We start from the raw sequence: 24,569 nt of genomic DNA on the forward strand, positions 1-24,569 counted from the left end.
AAGGGACACAATGCAAGTAAGTGTTCGTTCTCTTCAGGCCACAGTGACGCGCGATGTGATTGGCGCGTTGCGTGAAACGCCTACTGTACCCGGATTGTGGCTGTTGTTGTAGAGGTGGCCAATCAGTGCGCGCACTGTCACTAAGAGGACAGGGATTGGCTGGTCTAGGAGTAGCCTGCTCCAGTCCATAGCGAGGCTTGGAACGCAGCCATGTGCAGGGCGCAGTGTAAGTCAAGTCACTATTATTGGGGTACGGCTGATGCTGAAGGGCGGCCTCAGGCAGGGAGAGGGAAAATGTGTGGCGGAGCAGTAGTACCGAGGGTACAGTTCTCTGCAGGGGTGGGAGGATAGGTTGACACCTGAAATAGGTGGACAGGGACAGAAGGTTGACACAAGCATATGGTGGACAAGTGTACCACATCACATCTCCTGGGTGTGCTTGGCACACTATTTTATTCTCCCACCACGCGGTAGAGGATGGTAGGGCGTGAAATACCGCCTGTCGGATCAAAAAAAGATGTAAAAAAATCATGTTGACCTTTTGCTGTTGACTTAACGCTTGTGTCAACCTTCCGACTTTGTTGACCTATTTCAGGTGTCGGCCATCAGTGGTCGACTTGATGTTCTTAAAAGGATGACTAAAACGACCATATGCCAGCTGCCCTCCCCCCACACCACCGGGCTTTTTGCATGGGAACGCCCACGAAACGGTGAACAGGGTGTGAGGGTGTCCGTTCGCACCCTGCATCATCTGCACATGCGCAGAAATAAAACATTGGTTCCCCACGTGAACGCGCGGAGACCGATTAGATTAGAATAAGGTCCTAGATCAGAATCAGAAGTAAACGACAAACGATTTGATGCTTTTCGCATCGTTATTGGCCATTTAAATTGTGTAGAACAGAGCCAAACTGTACAAGTGTATGGCCACCTTTTAGGGTGCCTTTGGAGCGCCTGTGGGGCTGGGGGTTGCTTACTGCGGGGATATTTCTTGTATGTATCGTGTTTAAAGGTTTATTCTAGCAATCTACAAACCATTAAGCAGGTCATTAAAACTGTTAAATCACAGAAAATTTTACAGAATGCAAAATAAAACCCTCTACAATAAATATCTGAATCACTTTTATACATCGTTAGGCACTAGGGGGAGGGCTAGGGTTAGGCTGTGGGACGGAAGGGTTAGATTTATGCTGCCGGATAGTAGGGTTAGTGGTAACTTGATGGATATGGAAAGAGTGAGCTGTGAAGGCCGAGTCCCATGGTAACATCACGTTCTGTAGAGATGCTGCAAGCAGTGGTGTCGAGACTCAAGGGAAGGGGGGGGTGTACTTTTTCTGCTGGAGGGCCTGGGGTCTGCTCCCCCATTGCAGGGTGCCGGGCAGTGGGGAGAGAGATGACAGGCTGCCTCCTGGCTTTTCACCAGGGTGTAGTCACACCCTCCCAGAGGCCCAGCTCTTTCCATTTTACTGGGGCCCGGCTGACCTGCTGGCACCCCTGGCTGCAAGTGTCAGTGCTCCGCCTACTGTGGCATCTTGTTTCCTAGACTTGCCCGTTTTGCGCCACACTGCAGATCTTGATGACTTTTGCCAATATGTGATCTTATTTGTCGTATTTTAACCCCTGTTGTCACTTCCTTTTCAGACACAGTCCTATAACCGGATGAGACATGAGGGCAGTGTTACGTGCCAACCAGCTGTTCCGCATCCATCTCCCAGCATGCGCACTGCGCAGAAATGCTGCGAGTCTCGCATCCATGCTGGAGGTGTCCAAGCTGCAGCAGAAGAAGAGGAACAGTGTTGTGTACCCCCTGAAGGACCTGGAGAAGCTGATGAGCTCGGACGTTGATTGGAGCAATTTTAGACTTTTTGACCCCATGATCGAGGACATCACTGCAGCTGAGCAATTGTTTCGGCCGTCTGCGAAACACGTGATAGATTATGTCGCCTCGGCCGTCAGGATGGATCATGCGCCTGGACTGCAGCTACCGGAGGTTAGGGATTGCTACTGAAAGGGGGATTCCGCTCCAAGAAGGTCTTATTTGAAAGATATTGGGTATTTCTGCCAGGCACTGTCAGCCAAGTGTTCTGTTCCTTCTTAATGAAATGCAGCTCCCAGTGTACCATGCACATACGCAGTCATCCGATCGCTCGTTCTGCAAATTTGCAACACAGCGTACAGGTCTGAATCGGGCCCATAGTGTTAGTAAATAACCCTCATCAGGTATTGTGTAGTGGAACATGCTGGAACCCTTGGCGATATGCGGGTGGCTGACCGTCTGGTGTTTGAGACACTTTCTCAGGGAGAGAGAGAGGACAGGCTGCCTCTGCAGCAGTTTCTCCCCTGCTTAGAACACGGCACTGAGCAGTGTGTGCTGGGCTGGGGAGAGAGGCTGTGCTGCAGCGACAGCCTGTCCTCTCTACTCCCACTGCCTGGCTCTCTGCGGAGGGGGACGCGGGCCCAGATGAAATGTACCTGGACCCCTCTCGACACTACTGGTGATGTCAGACATTCATTGTATAAGCTGCAGCAGGAGAGTGAGCACCTTACTGTGATTGGTCGCTGTCGGTTGCAGTACCTTTATGCACATCACAGGGCTAATTGCCCAAGATTCTGTCCAGGTAATGGTGCCCTGCACGATCATTTATCTCAATCAGGGACATGTTTTACTGCAGCCATGTCCTCTGTTTCTACCAAACCCATCCGAGCATCCGAATGTGCCAGCGCCAACACACCCGCTGGCAACATCTATAGATGCTGCATTACCGTCAGCTGTGCCAGCTCTGTGTGAGTCATTGGATGTCTTTCTAAGCAACGCTCTCATAACACGTAACATCTCCACACATGGTTCTGCTGCTGAGTATCTAAATATGTTCTGGGACTCTGCGTCTCCCGTCCTTTCCTGCAGATATCACAGGACTCGTTATTACATGTAATGCAGCAAGTACACAGCAACAGCTTCTCTGGGGATCTACTGAATGGTACCCGGTACACGGATCGACGCTGTTGAACCAGTCTAGTTAAACTAGTGTTCATTCTAGCACCCGCCATCTTTCAAAACCCATGCAGTTCCTGTTCCCTGCCTGGGGTGTCGCTGTCTTCTGTGGTGTTTTTAGCACAGGTCTGATTTGCATATCAGTGCTGATATACAGACCACACTGTGCTAGAAGCACTACAGCAGACAGCGACACCCCAGGCAGGGAAGAGAAACTGCATGGGTTTTCAAAGATAGTGGATGGTAGAATGAACACTATAGTTAGATGCCAAAAGATAGTCATCCACATCTAGATGGACAGTAATGGACGTTAAAGGCCAGCATTAGAGCGACGGGAGTGTGGTCGAGTTTTTCATGTTTTTTTTTGGTGCCGAATGTCAAAGGTCGACTTGGTTGCTACTTTCCTATCCAGATGGACATGGAGTGAGATTGTAGTACTGTGCCATGCGAGGGGACACTAATGTCGACCATGTGACCGCCGACCGCGCCCCGTCACTCTAATGCCGGTGTCTAACTTCCGTCATTGTCGATCTAGGCTCTGTCGGCTATCTTACGGCGTCTAACTAGATGGGTTCCACCATAACATGGTCAATCTAGACAGCACCGATCGGCTATACCATAACCCTACTGAGTACATTCACATGTGCATTGACCAATATCAACTCATCAGATTTGCTTTGAGTGAAATAAAAAAAAGTTTCCAGTTGCTTTTGGTTACTGCAAATGCCCTCAATGTTGCCAAACGGATAAATCTTTATACAGGGTCATTGGCACAGGCATCAGTGTTACCACCCTGTCCTTGTGAAGCCGAATATATTATGCTGCAAGTTTGAGGCAAGGGGGGAAATGTACTAAGTTCTATTTCAGATGGGATGTTGCTAAGGGCAACCAATCAGAATCTACTTATTTATTTAGCACTTTCTAGAAGATAATAGATAGGATCTGATTGGTTACCCATAGCAACAAGCCAGATTGTGATTTCTTTATAGAACAAAACTCCGGGGGTAGAAAAGAGCGGTGGTGGGTAAGACCATACGTCCGGTTCTGCATCCTTACTGACATTGTATCATGGATATGAGCCCAGAGGGTGCTACTCTTGTATTCAGTGTACATTATATATGTCTAATGGCTCTGTGGAGCCCCCTGCTGGTATTCAGTGGGTGGCACAGGGCAGCAATCCTAGTGAGTCAATCAGTGTACGTATTTCATTCCAGGTCTGTTTCATAGGAAGAAGCAATGTGGGAAAGTCCTCTTTGATAAAGTCCTTATTCGCCCTGGTACCGGACCTTGAAGTGCGAGTCTCCAAAACTCCGGTAGGTCACTATATGTCATGTTGTTTTTTATATATATATATATATATATATATATATATATTTTGTGGCATTGTCCCCTTGTGGAATAAAGTTTAATGTCCTACGTCAATGCAAACACTGCGATGTCACATCCTGTGTGAGTCAGGACGTGTCTCAGTGATGTCACTAGTAGTGAACACATTGATAGGCTGCAATACAAGTGTCCGATATCACGTTAATCAGCACAGTCTCCTGGTGCATCCTAGTCATACTGCGTTGTGACTAAAGGTGCCCATACACTAGTAAGATTTATCTTCAGATCTGGCTGGTTGGAACAAAAACATGGTTATGGATGAGTGACAGTTTGTCAGTTTTCCAGCATTTCTAAGCAAATGGTCAACTGTCATTTGCTCTCATCCATAACCATGTTTTTGTTCCAACCAGCCAGATCTGAAGATAAATCTGCGTGTGTATGGCCACCTTTAGTTGCATTTCATACCCTCCAACATGACCCATTCCATTAGGTACAAACTGCTCTATTCCTGGACTTCCCTGCCAGTGGCAGTTACAGAGGTTGGACTCCAGCACAGTCCAAAATTCAAAGGGGGGGGGGTCTCATCAACTGCCAGTGAGTCCAGGATAGTGATGTTTGAGGTGTCAGTAGGTATGGCTCCCCTGTTTGAATATTGGACAGTGGTGCAGTCCCACCTCTGTAACTACCACTGGCAGGGAAGTCCAGAAACAGAGCATTTTGTCCCTAATGGAATGGGTCATGTTGGAGGGTATGCCATTTTTGGCAAAAAAAAACCGCCCAATATTAGCAGAACTGTACTCATGGAAGGCATCTTGCGCTGCATGGCGTATTGAGGTGAGATTTAGAAGGACGCGTCTGTATGGTCAGCCCCCAGCCACTAAAAGGCGTCTCTGCTCTGGTCCTATACTATATGGTAATAGCATTACATGGTACTACAAGGATCAGAATACCCTCCAACTGCCCAGATTAACCCCTTCCTTACATGTACCTGTGATGGACCAATTCATTGATTTGAGCAACTATCATTGTTAGTGATAGTTTTAGGATCAGGGCAGGGCACGGGGGGCAGCATGAGTGTGGCGGGAAGGCCTGGTTGCCACCATCAGCACCTCCGTGGGGGCATGCCCAGCACCTCCGTGGGGGCATGCCCAGCACCTCCGTGGGGGCATGCCCAGCACCTCCGTGGGGGCATGCCCAGCACCTCCGTGGGGGCATGCCCAGCACCTCCGTGGGGGCATGCCCAGCACCTCCGTGGGGGCATGCCCAGCACCTCCGTGGGGGCATGCCCAGCACCTCCGTGGGGGCATGCCCAGCACCTCCGTGGGTGCTGGGCTTCCACTGAATGCTCTGGTTGATGTGAATAGATGCCATGCGCCCGACATTGGCTGTTTTAGTAGGGCGCTGCTAAAGGGGCAGGGCTAAAACAGCCTAATGTGAACACTACATTCTGTGCCCCCTGATCTGAGCCCCCAGGCTACGGATGCACCGACAGTTGAGTTCCCAGCTAACATAGTTGCACAAAGCACAACGGATAGTAAATGTGACATTGGTACCAATTGTATGTAAATATCTGAATTGGTAACCTTAGTACATAACTGGGCCCCTGCTCTCTCGTTCTAAGGGTCATACAAAAAAAATGAACTTTTTCAAAGTGGGGAAAGCCTTCACGCTGGTGGATATGCCTGGTTACGGTTACCGAGCGCCTGAAGACTTTGAGGAGATGGTGGAAGCGTACATCCAGGAGAGACGCAAGTACGATGCGCAGATCAGTTATAGCTCCGCATTTGCGCTGCGCGTAAGCTCACTATCATTGTTTTATGCCGCTTACAGTTTGAAAAGGACGTTTCTGCTGGTGGACGGTTCCATCGGAATCCAGAATGCGGATTTGATCGCGGTGGAGATGTGTGAAGAGTTTGGGATTCCCTATGCTGTAAGTTATTAGAAAGCCCAGGATTCTGGGAGTCTGCAGGCCCCCATCCACTAGCGCAAGGTATTGTATGCGATACCCCGCCAACTCACCCTGCTGGTCCTCATATGATACATTGTTTGCGGTACTTTTCCATACAGTGTATCGTATGTGATCCCAGTTATGGCTGTGTTATACCTCAGATATTCATGGAAGCCATGACGTTCTGTGATTCCGATCTTAGGTGCACGGGAACGCACCTGGGATCGGAGTTAGGGGAAAATAACATGCGATATGGCCACTTTTCATCCGCTCTCCCTCATTCTGGAAGCTCTGAATTGGCTAAAAGTGGCCATATCGCACTAGTGGATGGGGCCTTACTGCCGTCTCTGATGTGGGAGGAGCCATAGCTGCCTGCACTATAAGGCTTTCCGTCTCTGATGTGGGCTGAGCCATAGCAACCTACAACATCAGGCTTCCCGTATGATGTGGGAGGAGCTATAGCTGTCTGTAATGTCAGGCTTCCCATCTCTGATGTGGGAGGAGCCATAGCTGCTTGCAATGTCACACTTCCTGTCTCGGATATGGGAGGAGTCACTGGTACCTCTGACGTCAGGGTAAAACTGATTTGAAAAAAGCATCTTTATAAATAACTAACATTAAGAGGTAAATAAAGTCACTGGCCATATATCAATGTAAACACAACAATGGGCTATTTAAAAAGCTATAACAGACCTTATGGTTGTAGCAGTTTAAGCGACTAGACAGCACGGAGAATGAATGGAGGGGTTAGGACGTGGGCACATGACCTAGATAGTCTGTGTATTCTGTATTCAGTAATACCAGATGGATACATATTCAGAATATGTATTGCTGGCCATACCTGCATCTCCATGTATAGCTATATATGTCACCTCCTGAGCCAGCGACATACAGGTGGGAATATATCATTAGCAGCATTACTCGGATGTTCTCGTTAGGATTTGTATTGTGCGATGTGCACATCGGTATTAGTAGAGAGCCATGAACATAGATGAGCAGGAACTTCATACGCCAACATGCATGTCTGTATCTTAATGACTCTTTGCCCCGTGGTTACATGGGGTTCAGTCCGTCTGAGTGGACAGATGTAGAGAAATGGGAATACAAAGCGCTCACCTATTGGGCGTAGTACATGAGAGGTGATAAGTATGGAATGTAGAGATGAGACAGAAGTGTGTGTAAAACTAATTTATTCTAATAGAATACAAATGCTACGTGCGATATATATGTGCAGTCCTGCTTATCTCACAGGAATAGGCCAGCAGGGTATCACTCTGCGTGGCCTTGGGGCTGAGGCTTAAGGGTATCCTTTATGGGGACCCCTTTGAACCAGACTTTGGGTAGAGAAGATACAGTGATGGTGCGGAGTTTATCAGACGCGTTTTGTTGCATAAGCGGTGGCTTCATCTGAGGCCGCTGTCCACAAATAGTTATTATGGCTATACATCAGGGGTGGGCAATAAGTGGTCCTCCAGCTGTTGATGAACTACAAATCCCAGCATGCCTTGCATCAGTTTCAGCATGGCCAAATAGCAAAACCAAGACAAGGCATACTGGGATGTGTAGTTCATCAACAACTGGAGGGCCGCTTATTGCCCACCCCTGCTATACATGGTGAAATGGTAATAAGTTACTACATAAGATAAGCCCCGATTCTGTTGAGTCCTCAACAATGGGTTGCAGTCTGTTCCCCATACACACTAGAGGACCCTGGCTGTGGACGATGTCATTGAATTGAATGTACACACTAAACAGTATTCAGTGATGTCACAGGACCTTTAGCCAGAATTGACCCACATGATCAGTAGATGGGAGGAGTCATTAACGATTCACAGGATTTTCTCATCAGTAATGATTATATTGAGTGTACACAGTAGGTGATATTTTAAAATATATCGTTCAGAAGTTTCTTTCTAAACAATATCTTTTAAAATATCAACCCGTGTGTACGGGGGATTTGCTAACCATCGGCCCATATACCAGGCTTGCAGGGGGATGTAAGGTTTTGGCTCCACGCTCCTATCCTTTTGTTCAGCAATTCAGGCTTTAACACTGGGATCTTCTGCTGCAGATTGTGATGACGAAGAGTGACCGGTCGCGACCAGCCGTCCTGCTCACAGAGTTACTGAAAACGTCGGAGTTCATAAGGACCCAGACACAAGGCTGCTTCCCCCAGCCCTTTTTAGTCAGGTAACCGTAGGGGGAAGATTACAGTATAAAGCAGTCTCTGGTCTCCATGCCACAAGGTGATTGGTCAGACCCTGCAGGCGCTCTTCACACTGTTGTAAGGGGCTCCGCCCCCTTAAGCTGTGAATGCCTTTATTGCAAGAAATATGGTTAGAATTATATGGAGGATTCCCTGGTGTGGGTAGGGATGGGTGCGTGGATACTACAGGTGGGGGACAAGAGGGTCCGGTGTTGCCGTGGCTGGGTGCAAGGGTACTGTGGATTGAGGTGGTCTAGGTGCGGGGTTACTGTGAGTGGGGAGGGTCGGGTGTGCTGTGGGTGGAGGAATTGCAGGTGCGGGGGTGCCACATGTGGGTGGAGGGAGGTGCTGCAGTTGGTCTGGGCATGCTGTGTATGTGGGAGAGGCCAGTGTGCCATGGGTGGGGATCTGGGTGTACTGCGTTGGGGGAGGGGTGGTTGTGGTGTTACCGCAAGTGGATGCGGGGGTGGTGGTGGGGCAGGTTCGGTGGTGTTGCGGGTGGGTGTGGCATGTGTGAGGGTAGGGTGGGGGGGGCAGTGGCAGGTTTGAGGATACTGCGGGTGGTGGAGGTACACGTGCGTAGGTGGCCTGTGTGGGTTGGTCAGGTGCGGGGGTGCACCGGTTGAGTGACGGGTAGTTGCGGTGTGGGTGGGGGAGGGGTGAGTGGGTACTGCGGGTGAGGGAATAGGTAGGTGGAGTGTTGGGGTGGCTGGGTGTGGGGGTACTGTGGGTTTAGGAGGTCCGGGTGTGAGTGCATTAGTCCTGCAGGGGGGGGGGGGTGTGACGGATGCAGGGTGGGGGGGTCCGATGGTGCTTACTTACACTGCTTTATCAATTGCAAGTCTCTGAGTGATGCTTTTTTCCTGATGAGAGATTGGGGAGGGGCGATCTCTGCTAGTACTGCACGGTACTTGTGTATTATCTGGGTGCCCGATATTTTCATCGCAGGGAAAAAAATCGCATTGCATGCAATCATATTGCATGCGATTGGACCCGATTTTTAATTGTACACCCACCCTGATGGGTGATTACTTACCGAGCCCGAAGTGTGGCGAGAGGACGCGGAATATATGTGAAGTAATCCGCGTCCGCTCGCCACGCTATATAAAATCAACTCCACGCCGACGTGGATAGTGGGGGTATGAAAAGGTCGGAGGACGCGAACCGCTTCGGGTTGGTGTTGATAGTGGGGTGGCGTTAACAATGGGGGGGGGGGCGGCATTTCACATAGTAATCTCCCATCAGGGTGGGTGTACAATTAAAAATCGGGTCTGGTGGTGCATTTAACATTGGAATCAGGCATCAGGGTGCCTGTACAATGTAATATCGGGTATAATCGCATGCGATGCGATGCAATATTAAAATTGTCTACTCTGCTCGGGGAAAGGCTCAAATCGGGTCCCATCGCATGGCATGCCTTAATTAGTGGCATGCGATATGTCGGGCGCCGTGATAATACACAAGTACCTACTGCACTGATAGGCTATGTGCCCAGATCTGTCACTGACTCCGCCCAGCGTTATACACACAGTGTGACAGATCTGTGCAATTATATAGGAGATTCTGCAGATTTGCATTAGGGCCTTAAGTTCTTCCCCTTCCAATATCCTCTATTATATCCCGCCTGCACTGATCAGAGCGGAATGAAAGTATCGCCCTCTGCTATCTGTGTATAGTAAGACCCGTACCATGTGTGTGACAGGGACACATTTCTCCCCTTCTAGCTCTCTGCATTTCTCAGGCGTTCACCTTCTCCGATGTTTCATCGCTCATATAACAGGAAACTTCCACAATAAATAATTATCCCTGGCTGTGAAGATGAAGAGCCCGTCCCATCAGCAGAGGCGTTTCAGGGACCACGTGTTTGTCGAGTAGCATAAAAGGTACATTCACCGTGTACAGCAATGTCTATTATACCAGACGGCAGGCTGGATGGGAATCAGTCAGGACTGAGACCGCTTGCGGCGCGCTCTACAAGACACTACACGGGGATTGAGAGGGGACCTTTGTGGTGCAACGTGACAGATCATTTGTAGTCTCATAGGTAACACATCTCGGTGCACCAACTGGTCTGCTGGACTTCCCAGAACTACCTGTTCTACACCCAGGACTGAACACCAATAAGGATTCTTCTCTCCAAATAAAATATTGTGTTAAGTTTTTACTTTATTCAAATTTTGTATTACAAACACTGTAAGAGGCTTCTGCCAAATTAAAAACATGACATTGGTTTAAAGCCGCATTAAACTATCCATTCAATTAAGTGCATCAGTTCATTTCACCCCAGAGGCATTGATATGGTATTACACAGGCTTGCAGGGGCTAGGAACCAAAATCTGCAAGCTCAGAGCTAGCACTAGTGAATCATGGGAAAGCTGCCCTGCACCTAACTAAATAATCTTCAATCTAAAACATTTGTGAATTAAAATAGGTTATTTAATTAACTTGAGTATCTCAGAAGCATGACTAGGAAACAGCAGCTGAAGTGATTGCTGGGGGTGCGCTTGTGTGTTGTGGTACTGGGGCACATTGGTTTGGACAGCATGAATATGTCCTCAGTCCATAAAGAACATCGCACGTGTTCACTTCTCTGCAAATTCAGTTTCTATATCTTAAAAGCTCACTTTGAAATGAAGAAATGTGACTGGAGCCCAGTAGTTCTAGCTATGGCCACTAGATGGCACCGTTCTGCCACCAAATATGGAAGATTGAAGTGGGCAATTGTGCAATAATTGGGTCAATAAACAGATTCTGTGCAGGGCTCAGGTCTGCTGGTCACGTACAGATCCGGTGACTGGTACAGACATCGCTGGGGTAATAGTCATTGTAGAGCTTTTGCAATTGGGGGGTGCTGCTGATAAGGATAGGTCATCCAATCATTGACAAAATACCCAGAGCGACATCATGCTGTAGTCTGAACCAATTTATACTGTGGGGGGTGATGGTCCTCACACTCCTCTTCAGTTCCGCCCTTATGCGGGACATCTGGGTGGTGGATTCCAATGAGAAGTTCATAGACCAGCGTCCCCACCAGTCCTCCTATCATCGGCCCCAATACCGGCACCCACCACCAATACCCACCGGCCCTGCCAGAGACAAAACAGTTATTAGCATACAGAAATGACACAGTTAGCGTATTACCTGGAGCAGCGTCGGGGAGGTCACAAAGCGGCTGCAGTGGAGGAGATCGATCTTTGAAATGATCACTATGTAAGGGACACGAGTTGTCCGTTTTATATGATGCAACTCTCACAGCTTATGGGATCACTAAGGGGGATTGTTCCAAGTTAAATTTTGTGCTAAACCCCGTATTTGCATATGGGTAGGGACCCCAAGATTCTGTACAGAGCATACAATATTTACCCTGCACACAAAGTGATGTGGAGGGGAGAGTGTGAAGCCTTACAAACCTGTCACACCAAGCACAGAACCCAGCTTACTGCCAGGGCAAGCAGACGCACCCAGATCCCACCATGGTCTACTATCTGGGTCTCCACCAATATTATGCAAAGAAATTTTCAACCGAAGTTGATTAGGAGCGCTTGAAGCCGGCTGTTTCCTCAATAGCTAAGCAGCTGCTAAAAAGGGAGTAGTCAGCTCCCACATAAAGATACACAAGAAAAAACAGAGAAAGCAGCGCTGTACAATTGTATCTAATAGGTAACAAGTGATTCCAATTTGCTAGAAAAGTATAACAAATTTATTGGCACATATAAATAAAATGATGATCTGGATAGGGATAAAAAAAACACAATAAAAAACAAATTGATAAAATAAGGTGTGGTGGAATAACAACAATATAACCTGCACTGGAGCGGGTGTGATTCCTTTGAATGAGAGTCCTTGGATAAACCAATGGGAGTTCCTTCTTTTAGAAGCCGCTGGAGGTTTGAAAGCCTTTTAGGAATTAGGGTAAGGAATACCCACACTTGAAGCCACCTCAACGATATATGCGGAAGAGAAGAGTGTCCAAATTGTGGATACTCGTAGGTGCTGTGGTGTTGTGTGGAACCATATCCTTCTAATCCGTCCATCGGACTTTGTCACCTGCTGATTTTTCTGGACCTGAGTACCTAAACCTGGAAGAACCTATCCACAATTGGGACACTCTTCTCTTCCGCATATATCGTTGAGGTGGCTTCAAGTGTGGGTATTCCTTACCCTAATTCCTAAAAGGCTTTCAAACCTCCAGCGGCTTCTAAAAGAAGGAACTCGCATTGGTTTATCCAAGGACTCTCATTCAAAGGAATCACACCCGCTCCAGTGCAGGTTATATTGTTGTTATTCCACCACACCTTATTTTATCAATTCGTTTTTTTTTTATTGTGTGTTTTTTTTATCCCTATCCAGATCATCATTTTATTTATATGTGCCAATAAATTTGTTATACTTTTCTAGCAAATTGGAATCACTTGTTACCTATTAGATACAATTGTACAGCGCTGCTTTCTCTGTTTTTTCTTCTCCACCAATATTATTCCTGGCTGTGCAGATCCGAGTCATTGGTCATTCCTAAAAGTGAGGTTCTTCGCTATTGGTCGACAGTAAAAAAGGTCAACTTTTCTTTATTTCAGAACAGACTTGTTCATACTTTGACATTCCAGCGTGTGTGTGTGTGTATATATATATATATATATATATATATATATATCCGTCGTCCAGCCGGCGCTGGCCACGCCATTCATCTGTGACGCTTGCACGCCCCTTTCGCGGCAATGGATGCACAAGCGCATCGCTGGCTAGCTGAATGATGGTGGCGCCATCGGTAATAGTGTGTCAAGTGCAGCAGGCCTGCAAGGGGGCGCAGTACACTTATGATCTATGTCGACTGTCACCCCCAAAAAAGTGGAAAACTTATGTTGATCTTTTCCTATGTTGACCATTTGATTATGTCTTCCTAATGCAGGATTACCTTTTTCATGTCAACATTTTGACTGTCGACCAATATTGGTCAACCTTTTGACCCATACTCCTAAAAGGCTGCTATTTGGCTAGCTCAAAAGCATTTGGAAATGACATCTAACATCCCATAGTAAAAACAAGCCACAGATAACCCGTGTTCAGTAGCTCAGGCTTCAGGCTGAAAGGACTGGTCACTCATTTCTAAAACACAGCCTGTTAATTGAGCGGCAGAAGCAGATTGGTTTATACTTGATCCCTCCCCATCCTTTGATCGATCTCCCCTTAGCTTAGCCCAAAAGAAGCTCACAAGAGACAGGAGATGTTACCTAAAGACATCAAGGCCCCAACCAGCAATGGCTGTGAAGATACGAGGAGCCAGGTCCCGGGCTGGGTTAATGGGGTACCCACAGTTGAAGCCCATAGACAGACCAACTAGTAGGACAACAAGGCCGATCACAAAAGGCTGAAGACCACGAGGAGCAGCGTTGTTGGCTTCATCGATGATGGCCAGGATGCAGATCATCAAGGCCGCTGTAGCAATCACCTGGGGCAGATCATATAGCAAGGGTCAGTAGTTATCACAGAAACACTATGGTACCTGCACCAAGTGGATAAGATTTGGAATCAGTTGTCCCTTCTTCCAACCATCAACTGCGTACAGCAGAAGCGACTTGTGTTTGTAAGCAAATGTTGATGGGACAGCTGGAGAACTAGTGTGGCCAGGCTGACCAGACAAGGGACATTAGCCATGAGATACAGATAATTTAGCAGCAATGCTTGGTCTTATGTACAGTGCCCAATGCACAGGATCCATACTTCAAAACCTGGACCAATGGTCCAAGCAGCAATCCTGAAGACCTGGTCCTACCTAAGATGCTCCCAGGACATAGAGACAACCTTCAGGTGCCTTACCTGATCAGTAAATCCATTGATGATACTCAGATGTTCTGACGGATATGATGCAAATATTCCTGCCGTTGCCTGGGGTCCGGATACGGTAAAGTTCCCACCGCTGTAGACATGCAGGGCATCTGGATTAGAATGAGAACCCCAATTATAATTATTAAGTGCTTTCCGCCGTTCGGACCTCTGTCCGCCACTGCCCCGCCCCCCTATGCCGCTCCGGGCGCCATCGTGGCTGCCTGCGCTCCCTTAAGGGTGCGAGGGCCGTGTGCTGTGTCCCTCGTGTAACCTCACTCCCAACCCCACCTGAAATCATGCTCAGAGACAGTACTTGGGATTGAAATTATAATTGGGGTTATAAAACACTACCAAATCTCTTATCCATGCACTCATTATATCCCACATTGATTATTGAAATAGTCTCCTAACTGGTCTTCCCAAGAACAGACTCTCACCACTACAATCCATTCTAATTGCTGCTGCTAGGCTGATCTTCCTTGTAAGACGCTCATCGTCTGCTGATCCGCTCTGCCAGTCCCTCCATTGGTTGCATGTATATTACCGTATTCAATATAAAACACTTTTACTCACATATAAAGCTATTAACCATACTGCACCAGCATATATCTCTGCACTTATCACAAAATATCTCCCATCTCGACCACTACGCTCTACACAAGATCTGTGTCTCTCTTCTGCACGGATCACTAGCTCCCATTCACTATTACAGGACTTTCATCGGGCTGCTCCCACCCTATGGAATGCCCTTCCATGCACAATAAGAGTCTCCAAACTTTCAAGCGTTCCCTGAAAACTCACGTCTTCAGGCAAGCCTATCATATTTAAGTTCTAACTTGGTGGGACTGCTATGCTATTACTGGTGCCTGTCCTTGCGTTTCCCTCCTATATCCCTATAGATTGTAAGCTTGCAGCAGGGCCCTCTAACCTCCAGGTCTGTCTGTCGTTACCCAGTTTATTTTATCACGGTCTACTATTGTAAAGCGCAACGGAATCTGCTGCGCTATATAAGAAACTGTAAATAAATAAGAACCAGAATTATGTGCAATAGAGAATATTTACAATGCTAGATACTGAGCCATCAGGAGTGCCAAAATTTCAGCCTTCATAACCTATGTTCTAGACCAGGGGTCCTCAAACTATTTTGTTCTGTGACCCCATCAGACAATAAAAATAATTAGAGGACCCCAGCACGTTACTGCAGAAGGTGATCACATCACATGTGTAGTCAGCAGACAACACATACATGGCAGCATTGTGGGGCACAGAGTGATGGGAGGAGCCTAATATACCATAACCCATCACATCAAAAGTGTAGTCAGCAGACAGCACATACATGGCAGCATTGTTGGGGCACAGAGTGATGGGAGGAGTCTAATATACCATAAACCATCACATCACATATGTAGTCAGCAGACAGCACATACATGGCAGCATTGTGGGGGCACAGAGTGATGGGAGGAGCCTAATATACCATAACCCATCACATCACACGTGTAGTCAGCAGACAGCACCTACATGGCAGCATTGTGGAGGCACAGAGTGATGGGAGGAGTCTAATATACCATAACCCATCACATCACACGTGTAGACAGCACATACATGGCAGCATTGTGGAGGCACAGAGTGATGGGAGGAGTCTAATATACCATAAACCATCACATCACATATGTAGTCAGCAGACAGCACCTACATGGCAGCATTGTGGAGGCACAAAGTGATGGGAGGAGTCTAATATACCATAACCCATCACATATGTAGTCAGCAGACAGCACATACATGGCAGCATTGTGGAGGCACAGTGTGATGGGAGGAGTCTGATATACCATAACCCATCACATCACATGTGTAGTCAGCAGACAGCACATACATGGCAGCATTGTGGGGGCACAGAGTGATGGGGGGAGCCTAATATACCATAACCCATCACATCACATGTGTAGTCAGCACATACATGGCAGCATTGTGGGGGCACAGAGTGATGTGATTCGTTATGGTATATCAGACTCCTCCAATCGCTCTGTGCCCCCACAATGCTGCCATGTATGTGCTGTCTGCTGACTACACATGTGATGTGATGGGTTATGGTAAATCAGACTCCTCCCATCACACGTGTAGTCAGCAGACAGCACATACATGGCAGCATTGTGGGGGCACAGAGTGATTGGAGGAGTCATACCATAACCCATCACATCACATGTGTAATCAGCAGACAGCACATACATGGCAGCATTGTGAAGGCACAGAGTGATGGGAGGAGCCTAATATACCATAACCCATCACATCACATGTGTAGTCAGCAGACGGCGCATACATGGCAGCATTGTGGAGGCACAGAGTGATGGGAGGAGTCTAATATACCATAACCCATCCATCACACGTGTAGTCAGCAGACGGCGCATACATGGCAGCATTGTGGAGGCACAGAGTGATGGGAGGAGTCTAATATACCATAACCCATCACATCACACGTGTAGTCAGCAGACAGCACACACATGGCAGCATTGTGGGGGCACAGAGTGATGGGTGGAGTCTAATATACCATAACCCATCACATCACATGTGTGGTCAGCAGACAGCACATACATGGCAGCATTGTGGGGGCACAGAGTGATGGGAGGAGTCTAATATACCATAACCCATCACATCACATGTGTGGTCAGCAGACAGCACAGACATGGCAGCATTGTGGAGGCACAGAGTGATGGGAGGAGTCTAATTTACCATAGCCCATCACACGTGCAGTCAGCAGACAGCACATACATGGCAGCATTGTGGGGGCACAGAGTGATGGGTGGAGTCTAATATACCATAACCCATCACATCACATGTGTGGTCAGCAGACAGCACATACATGGTAGCATTGTGGGGGCACAGAGTGATAAGAGGAGTCTAATATACCATAACCCATCACATCACACGTGCAGTCAGCAGACAGCACATACATGGCAGCATTGTGCAGGCACAGAGTGATGGGAGGAGTCTGATATACCATAACCCATCACATCACACGTGCAGTCAGCAGACAGCACATACATGGCAGCATTGTGGGGGCACAGAGTGATGGGTGGAGTCTAATATACCATAACCCTTCACATCACACGTGCAGTCAGCAGACAGCACATACATGGCAGCATTGTGGGGGCACAGAGTGATGGGTGGAGTCTAATATACCATAACCCATCACATCACACGTGTAGTCAGCAGACAGCACATACATGGCAGCATTGTGGGGGCACAGAGTGATGGGAGGAGTCTAATATACCATAACCCATCACATCACACGTGCAGTCAGCAGACAGCACATACATGGCAGCATTGTGGGGGCACAGAGTGATGGGAGGAGTCTAATATACCATAACCCATCACATCACACGTGCAGTCAGCAGACAGCACATACATGGCAGCATTGTGGGGGCACAGAGTGATGGGTGGAGTCTAATATACCATAACCCATCACATGTGTGGTCAGCAGACCGCACATACATGGCAGCATTGTGGGGGCACAGAGTGATGGGAGGAGTCTAATATACCATAACCCATCACATCACATGTGTAGTCAGCACATACATGGCAGCATTGTGGAGGCACAGAGTGATGGGAGGAGTTTAATATACCATAACCCATCACATCACAGGTGTAGTCAGCAGACAGCACATACATGGCAGCATTGTGGGGGCACAGAGTGATGGGAGGAGCCTAATATACCATAACCCATCACATCACATGTGTGGTCAGCAGACAGCACATACATGGCAGCATTGTGGGGGCACAGAGTGATGGGAGGAGTCTGATATACCATAACCCATCACATCACACGTGTAGTCAGCAGACAGCACATAAATGGCAGCATTGTGGGGGCACAGAGTGATGGGTGGAGTCTAATATACCATAACCCATCACATCACATGTGTAGTCAGCAGACAGCACATACATGGCAGCATTGTGGGGGCACAGAGTGATGGGAGGAGTCTAATATACCATAACCCATCACATGTGTAGATTTTAAAATAACAGTCCAACAGATTTTTCAAACTCCTTGAATCACTGACTGAGATTAGTTATTAAGGTGCCCATACACGGTGCAATGATCGCACCCTTCATGGACTGGATTGCAATGCGATCCAAGGGCAGTAAAAAAAAAGCACATACTTGCAGCACATACTTTATATACTGTGCGAAGCCCGCGGGAGCACACATCGCATGGTGCTATCGGTATACCGTGTATGGGCACCTTTAGCCTGATGGCCAGCAACATGGAGTCGCGACCCCATGCTGAGAAGGTTAGGACCCACAGTTTGAGAACCGCTGTTCTAGACCACCTGCAGGTCTTACAGGGTGCTGGGAGAGAGGGACCCCCTGTAATTCAGCAGCCGGGTAACCAGATCACCAACTGTGCCAAGGAACATAAGGGAACCGTCAATAGAATTCATTCAGAAAGACCTAAGGTGCTGGCATATTCTTTCAGAGTTTGTGATCCATTGTTAGTTATAGAGCTGATTCTCTCAGGAGGCACCTGGTGAGGACAGGTAAAGGTGGACACCAGATCTCACTCACAAGAGCGACACCCCATCACACACTGGTTACAAGAACTGAAAACCACACGGGCGGCCTTACCAAAATACAGCGCAAACACCAGGGCGGCCCCAACAAAAGATCCAAGGAATTGTGCCAAGCAGTAGACTAGAAATAGCTGGCACGTGATCTTCTGGAGGAGGTACATGGAGAGGGAGACCGCTGGATTTAGATGGGCACCTGCAGAGGAGGACAAGTCGACCATTGCATTACACAGTTGTGAGTAGAGAATAGCAGGATCCAAGCTACTTACTGTACAGCCTTTGTTCTATTAAGTCCAACAAATACATCTCCAAGGCAATCGAGGCAAATCGTTTTACACTTAAAATTTTCCTTCTTGAAATTTCTGCTTCAGAATTCGTTCTGGCAAGCCCATCGGTAACCATCAGGAAGGGTAATGCTTGGGGTCTGACATGAGGAAGGAGGGCCCTGGCTGGCTGTGAGCTTACTTATGCCGTGTTCTCACTGCGAGTGAGAAAGACACGGCTTTTACCCGGCATTTCGCTGGACCTCCATTCTCACTGCAAGGCAAATTCCCGGGTGAAGAAGTTCTACCCAGGAATTTGCCTTTAAACATGGGTTTTTCGGCAGTGTGAACGGGTCAACCCGTGTCTGCATACCCGGATCTCAGACACGGGTAAAAAGAAGGGGGTACTTGTGTAGTATCACGGCTCCCACAAAAAAAAACTGTACCACCCCCACTATGAACGCCAACCCGAAGCGTGGCGAGGGGACACGGATACCTGTGAAAGTATCAGCGTCCCCTTGCGGGGCTCGCCACACTTTCTATTCTCAACTCCACGCCGACGTGGATAGTGGGGGGTATGAAAAGGTCGTAGGACGCGTACCGCTGTGCTCGCCATGCTTCGGGTTGGCATTGATAGTGGGGGTGGTACAGTGTGAAAAATGACATTTGGGGTGCATTTAACATGTTTGCTACTAATTTAAATGCATTGGGATGCATTTGTCATCAAAATCGCATGGCATGGCATCGCATGCCGTGCGATGCGATGTTTAACACAAATGCATAAAAATCCCGGAGAAATCTCATCGCATGCCACTACATATAGCATGCAATGGGAGCCGTGATACTACACAAGTACTAAGAAGGGTTTTACCCTCATATGAGATCCGGATATGCGACCCGTTCACATTGCCAAAAATCCTGTGTTAAAGGGCAAATTCCCGGGTCGACGTGCTAGACCCAGGAATTTGGCTGCAGTGAGAACGGGGTTATTACTAAGAGTCTGATTCTGGGTGACTCAGTAAAGCTCCCTACACATGTATATGTAATATATTGCTGTGTCCCTTTTTCCATCAGCGACCAGAGATGGTCGCTGATGAAAAGCAGACATGGCCGCAGCAGCACGCTCCTGTGACCACCGACCACCCCAGGGCTGGTCGCAGGAGTGCGCTCCCGGGGACAGTTCCCCTATACACATGGATAATGGCTAAAATCGCACTGCGTAACAGGGCTTAAGTTGCGAAGATCAAGGGGATGTGTTATGTAAACACCTCCCTCGCATGTGCCCACAGCAGGAGAAACCATCATTACTGTATACAGCGAATGAACACGCGCATTCACTTATTGTATCTTATATACGCCTATGGGATCATTAACCTCTAAGGATCGGTTACTAGGGAACCTGCAATTGTGCTGCTCTGTGGGACAAGTCTGTAGAGGGGACCATGGGGTACATTTACTAAGATGGGGGTTCTACTGAAAATGTGAGGTTGCCCATAGCAACCAATAAGAATATACTTATTTATTTAGCACCTTCTATAAAATAGATAGGGTTCTGGGATAAATGGTAGACCACGTCCAGGTCAACACTAGGTGATTATGTCAACAGTGACAATGTCAGCAGAAGCAAAAGTTGTCATCAACATGGCCACATCCATCCAGATTTATCGCCCAGTGTGTACCCAGAATAAAGCAGTTCTGCGTTTGTGGGCTTCATGCAAAAGCCGCCGGTATTTACCCTGCAGAGATAAAATGTATTTGCATGCACAGAAATGAGATCACAGTGAATAGGTTGGTGCTTAATAGAGGTTAAAGCTGGGTAATAAGAATACGGATACAGTAACTCGCCCAGATATCGAATATCAAGCTCTTACCTGACACGCCAGCACACACATAAGCCCCGGCAGTGACTGCAAAACCAAACGCCATATTGACACTTAGGAACTGCGCTTTGGCAAAACCGCTTAGCTCCATCTGAGCCACGGAACCGCAGCCAAACAGCTAGAAAGGAAACGGAACGTTACAGCCCCCTAGTGGAAGGATTACAGTATGACAACCAGCATCAATAAAGTGGAAGGATTACAGTATGACAACCAGCATTAATTAACACTCTGTGCTGCTGTGTGTGTGTGTCAGATGGCGGCTGAGTGTGCCCATGGCGCAGTTCTGTGTAGCCGACGCTCAGCCTGTGCATAGCAGGCGCATCCCGGACACAAACCGCCCCCCCCCCCCCCCCGCATGTCATTACAGCCGCAGCTGAGGATGGGCGAGTCGCCGCAACTGCAATCGGCGCAATTTTTTAAGGGTGGCGTGCAGGTGTTTGGAATATCTAAAGAGGGGCTGGTGTGTGGCATTACTAATGGGGGCAGGTGTGTGGCATTACTAATGTAAAGGGCAAGCATAAGGGGCATACTATTGTGTTGCATAATGTGTAAAAGGGGTATATGGTGTGCTACAATACATTCAAAGACACCCCCCCCCCCTATTGCGTGACCACACCCCCTATTTCTGGAGTGCGGCCTTCGAATATCTGCTAGAAGTATTAAGTGGCCCCCCCAGCTGAAATAATTGCCCACCCCTGCCCTATACCATAACCTAAACAGGACAATAGTAACATTGGCCCTTATTCTGATTGATGCGTACTTTTCCGCATACTTTCGGATAGCGTCTTTACGGCGTCTGCGCATGCGTGGAGAACGCAACGCGCATGTGCCACGCATTGACTCCGTACCTGTTCGGCCAAATCCCGTACAAAACTGGTCACCGCAATCATTCGGGAAATATGGGCGTATTATGGGCGTCATGCGGAATGACACATGGGCGTAGTTTAAAAGTGGGCAAAACTGGGAGGAAACATGGGCGGACACGGGGGAGTACACTTATGTTGGGGGGCGTGCATTCGGATAGCACTCCGAATGCACGCGAACAAAACCGATAGAAATGTGCGGTGTCCATAAGTCAAGTATTGCTTTGCGGAAACCACTCGGTCTTGCGGTAGGCGAACGGAACGCCTAATGACTACAAGCATTAACACCTGAACCCAATACAATCGACTCCTTTACTCATTACTCACTAATAGGACGCTTGTCAGTGCTTTAATTGAAACCATTGCACTTCAATTGCTGTAAGGGTTAATGTGTGTAATGCATGTGTTAGGCATGGTTGTAAGGATATATTGGCATATAATTGATTCCAAATAAACATTTTTTTATGAGGATAGGTAATTGAATAAGTGGGTCATGTGATGTATTGCAGAATAGACATAATAGTGGGTAGTTTGGCGTAAATACACCGCTTCCGTGCGGACGGACCGCTTGCCATCCGTTCGGATGCGGTATTCCCGTGCATACTCTGTAATACCGTGCAGAATCTGAGTGTTTCCCCCGCACACGCATGGTTTGTATGTCGTCCGTAAACACGCCCTGTTCTTAAAGAGTGAGTCCGTCCGAATGCGGAGGACACGTGGGCGTTTCTACGGACGATAGCCGCACGCGGCAGCACAGCGTGGCGTGCGGACCGCACCGTAAGAATTCGGGAATATCCGCACCGATCAGAATAAGGGCCATTATCACAAGAGCCTCTATATTCGGTCAGATGCAGCAAGATTGTTATTCAGCAACATAAACCGGAAAAATATAAAATCGGTTCATCCGATGTGCGCTATTCAATTGTATTTAGTGCAAGCCACTGTTATATACTTCGGTTTAATCCTAAATTTGGGACCCCAGTCATTTTCACATCAACCTCGAACAATAGATGCAATAGATTCACCCAAAGTTTTATTTGAGGACAATAAACACAGCCCCCATGTACTAAAGCCCCAACAGTTACTTACAACTAATATGAGGCTACCCAGAAACTCAGCCAGTCCGCAGCGCACATAATGATTATCAGTCCTCATCTTTATCCTGAGCCTTGTCAGGAGCATGTTTCGTGCAGGGCCCCTCGCATCGGATTACTCCGTCCAGGCTTCTCTCATGCTGCAGCTCAATGTGATGTATGTAGCCATGGGAAGAGAGCAGGGGCACAGCTGGACATTATAGCCAATTGGGAATATTAAGGCCAGCTGATCCACTGGCTGCTTCCTTCAGTCCAGATTCCAACTGATTGGGATAAGATTAACCACTTACATGCCGGTCAGATCAATAGGGCTCCACGATTTATACCGCTGCTTGTTTTGTGACGGGCAGCAGTGGGGCTTCCTTGCACCCAGTTTTGGAAATGCTTTGCAGCTTCTCCTTACAGAGGTTATATTCTTTACAGGTAAGATTACCATACCTTTAAACCGGGACATTTATGGATTACACAGGTTCGGTGGCTGAGTAAATCCAGGTGACATGCAGGCTTGGAGTCAGTCTGCCCCATAACCTGTGTAATTCATGTGTGTCCCAGGTTAATTGATAAGAAAGGTGCTTCAACACAGGTAATGTTAATCATAAGTTAAGTCTAGATACAGAGCAATGTGTCCCTCCTGTAGAGCAGTGGTTCCCAACCCTGGTCCTCAAGTACCCCCAACAGTGCACGTTTTCTAGGTCTCCACACAGAATCACAAGTGACATAATTAGCTCCACCTGTGGATCTTTCAAAATGTGTCTGAATAATGAGTGCACCTGCCGGGTGACCTGGAAAACGTGCACTGTTGGGGGTACTTGAGGACCAGGGTTGGGAACCACTGCTGTAGAGGGTAGGGTTACCACCTAGGACCTTTAATTCCGGACACATGTTAATTACACAGGTTCTGTGGCAGTTTAAAATCAGGTGAAGTGGAGTCTTGAAGTCAGCCAGCCACAGAACCTGTGTAATTAATATGTGTCCGGAATTAAAGGGACTAGGTGGTAACCCTAGTAGAGGGTCAGGTTGGGAGGTTAGGGGTCTCCAGAAACGCCTCACTTACACATGCACATTTGGGGCCATGTTACACTTTAATGTAAAGCACGGTGGCTCAGTGGCTAGTTTTGCTGCCTCACAGCTCTGAGGTTATGTGTTCAATTCCAACCAAGGCCCTATGGATGTAGAGTTTGTACGTTCTTCCAACGTTCCTGACTTTACCCCAAGTGACATGGATGGAGGAGGGAGGGGGGGGGGGGGGGCGATCCGGGTTGGCATGCAAAGCATATTTGGTTTGCTATTGGACACAACCACGTGCACTGCAGGTGGGGCGGAAGTAACTTGTGCAGAGAGAGTTATATTTGGGTGGGGTGTACTTCAAACTGATATCTATATTAAGCCCCGTACACACGGGGGAGATAATATTGCTCAGTTTCTACTTTACATCAGGGACCAGAGATGGTCGCTGATGAAAAAGAAACTGCGGGGGGAGCCCGGCAGTGGTAATCAGCTGGTCGCAGGAGCATGTTCCTGCGACCAGCGATCACCACAGGGGCAAAAACGGGAGCGTGCACCCGGCGATATATCGCCGGAGCACACTCCCATTGCGGGCAATATGGTCGCTCAG

At 48.0% G+C, this 24,569-nt stretch overlaps 2 protein-coding genes across 4 annotated transcripts; one reads left to right on the forward strand and one right to left on the reverse strand.

Annotated features, from left to right (window-relative positions):
• Positions 1 to 95: 95 nt before the first annotated feature.
• Positions 96 to 10,735, forward strand: GTPBP8 (GTP binding protein 8). Its single transcript, XM_083171631.1, has 7 exons — positions 96 to 226; positions 1,642 to 1,990; positions 4,207 to 4,305; positions 5,940 to 6,070; positions 6,149 to 6,248; positions 8,338 to 8,456; positions 10,197 to 10,735. The coding sequence occupies exons 2-7, from the start codon at positions 1,667 to 1,669 to the stop codon at positions 10,270 to 10,272; spliced, it is 849 nt and encodes a 282-aa protein (XP_083027757.1). The 5' UTR covers positions 96 to 226; positions 1,642 to 1,666; the 3' UTR covers positions 10,273 to 10,735.
• On the reverse strand, positions 10,619 to 23,113 carry LOC146059417 (aquaporin-3-like). Of its 3 annotated transcripts, none has more exons than XM_083171628.1 (6): positions 22,950 to 23,113; positions 20,989 to 21,115; positions 18,913 to 19,050; positions 14,287 to 14,405; positions 13,701 to 13,918; positions 10,619 to 11,558 (listed from the first exon to the last, which is right to left on the reverse strand). In XM_083171628.1, the coding sequence occupies exons 1-6, from the start codon at positions 23,040 to 23,042 to the stop codon at positions 11,375 to 11,377; spliced, it is 879 nt and encodes a 292-aa protein (XP_083027754.1). In that variant the 5' UTR covers positions 23,043 to 23,113; the 3' UTR covers positions 10,619 to 11,374. The 3 variants fall into 3 exon arrangements, with proteins under 3 accessions (XP_083027754.1, XP_083027755.1, XP_083027756.1); XM_083171629.1 differs by having other exon boundaries at positions 20,989 to 21,144; positions 22,950 to 23,082; XM_083171630.1 differs by lacking the exon at positions 18,913 to 19,050.
• Positions 23,114 to 24,569: the final 1,456 nt, after the last annotated feature.

This window comes from Crinia signifera, chromosome 2 (genome assembly GCF_055691185.1).
Source record: "Crinia signifera chromosome 2, ASM5569118v1, whole genome shotgun sequence".
Classification (NCBI taxonomy): domain Eukaryota; kingdom Metazoa; phylum Chordata; class Amphibia; order Anura; family Myobatrachidae; genus Crinia; species Crinia signifera.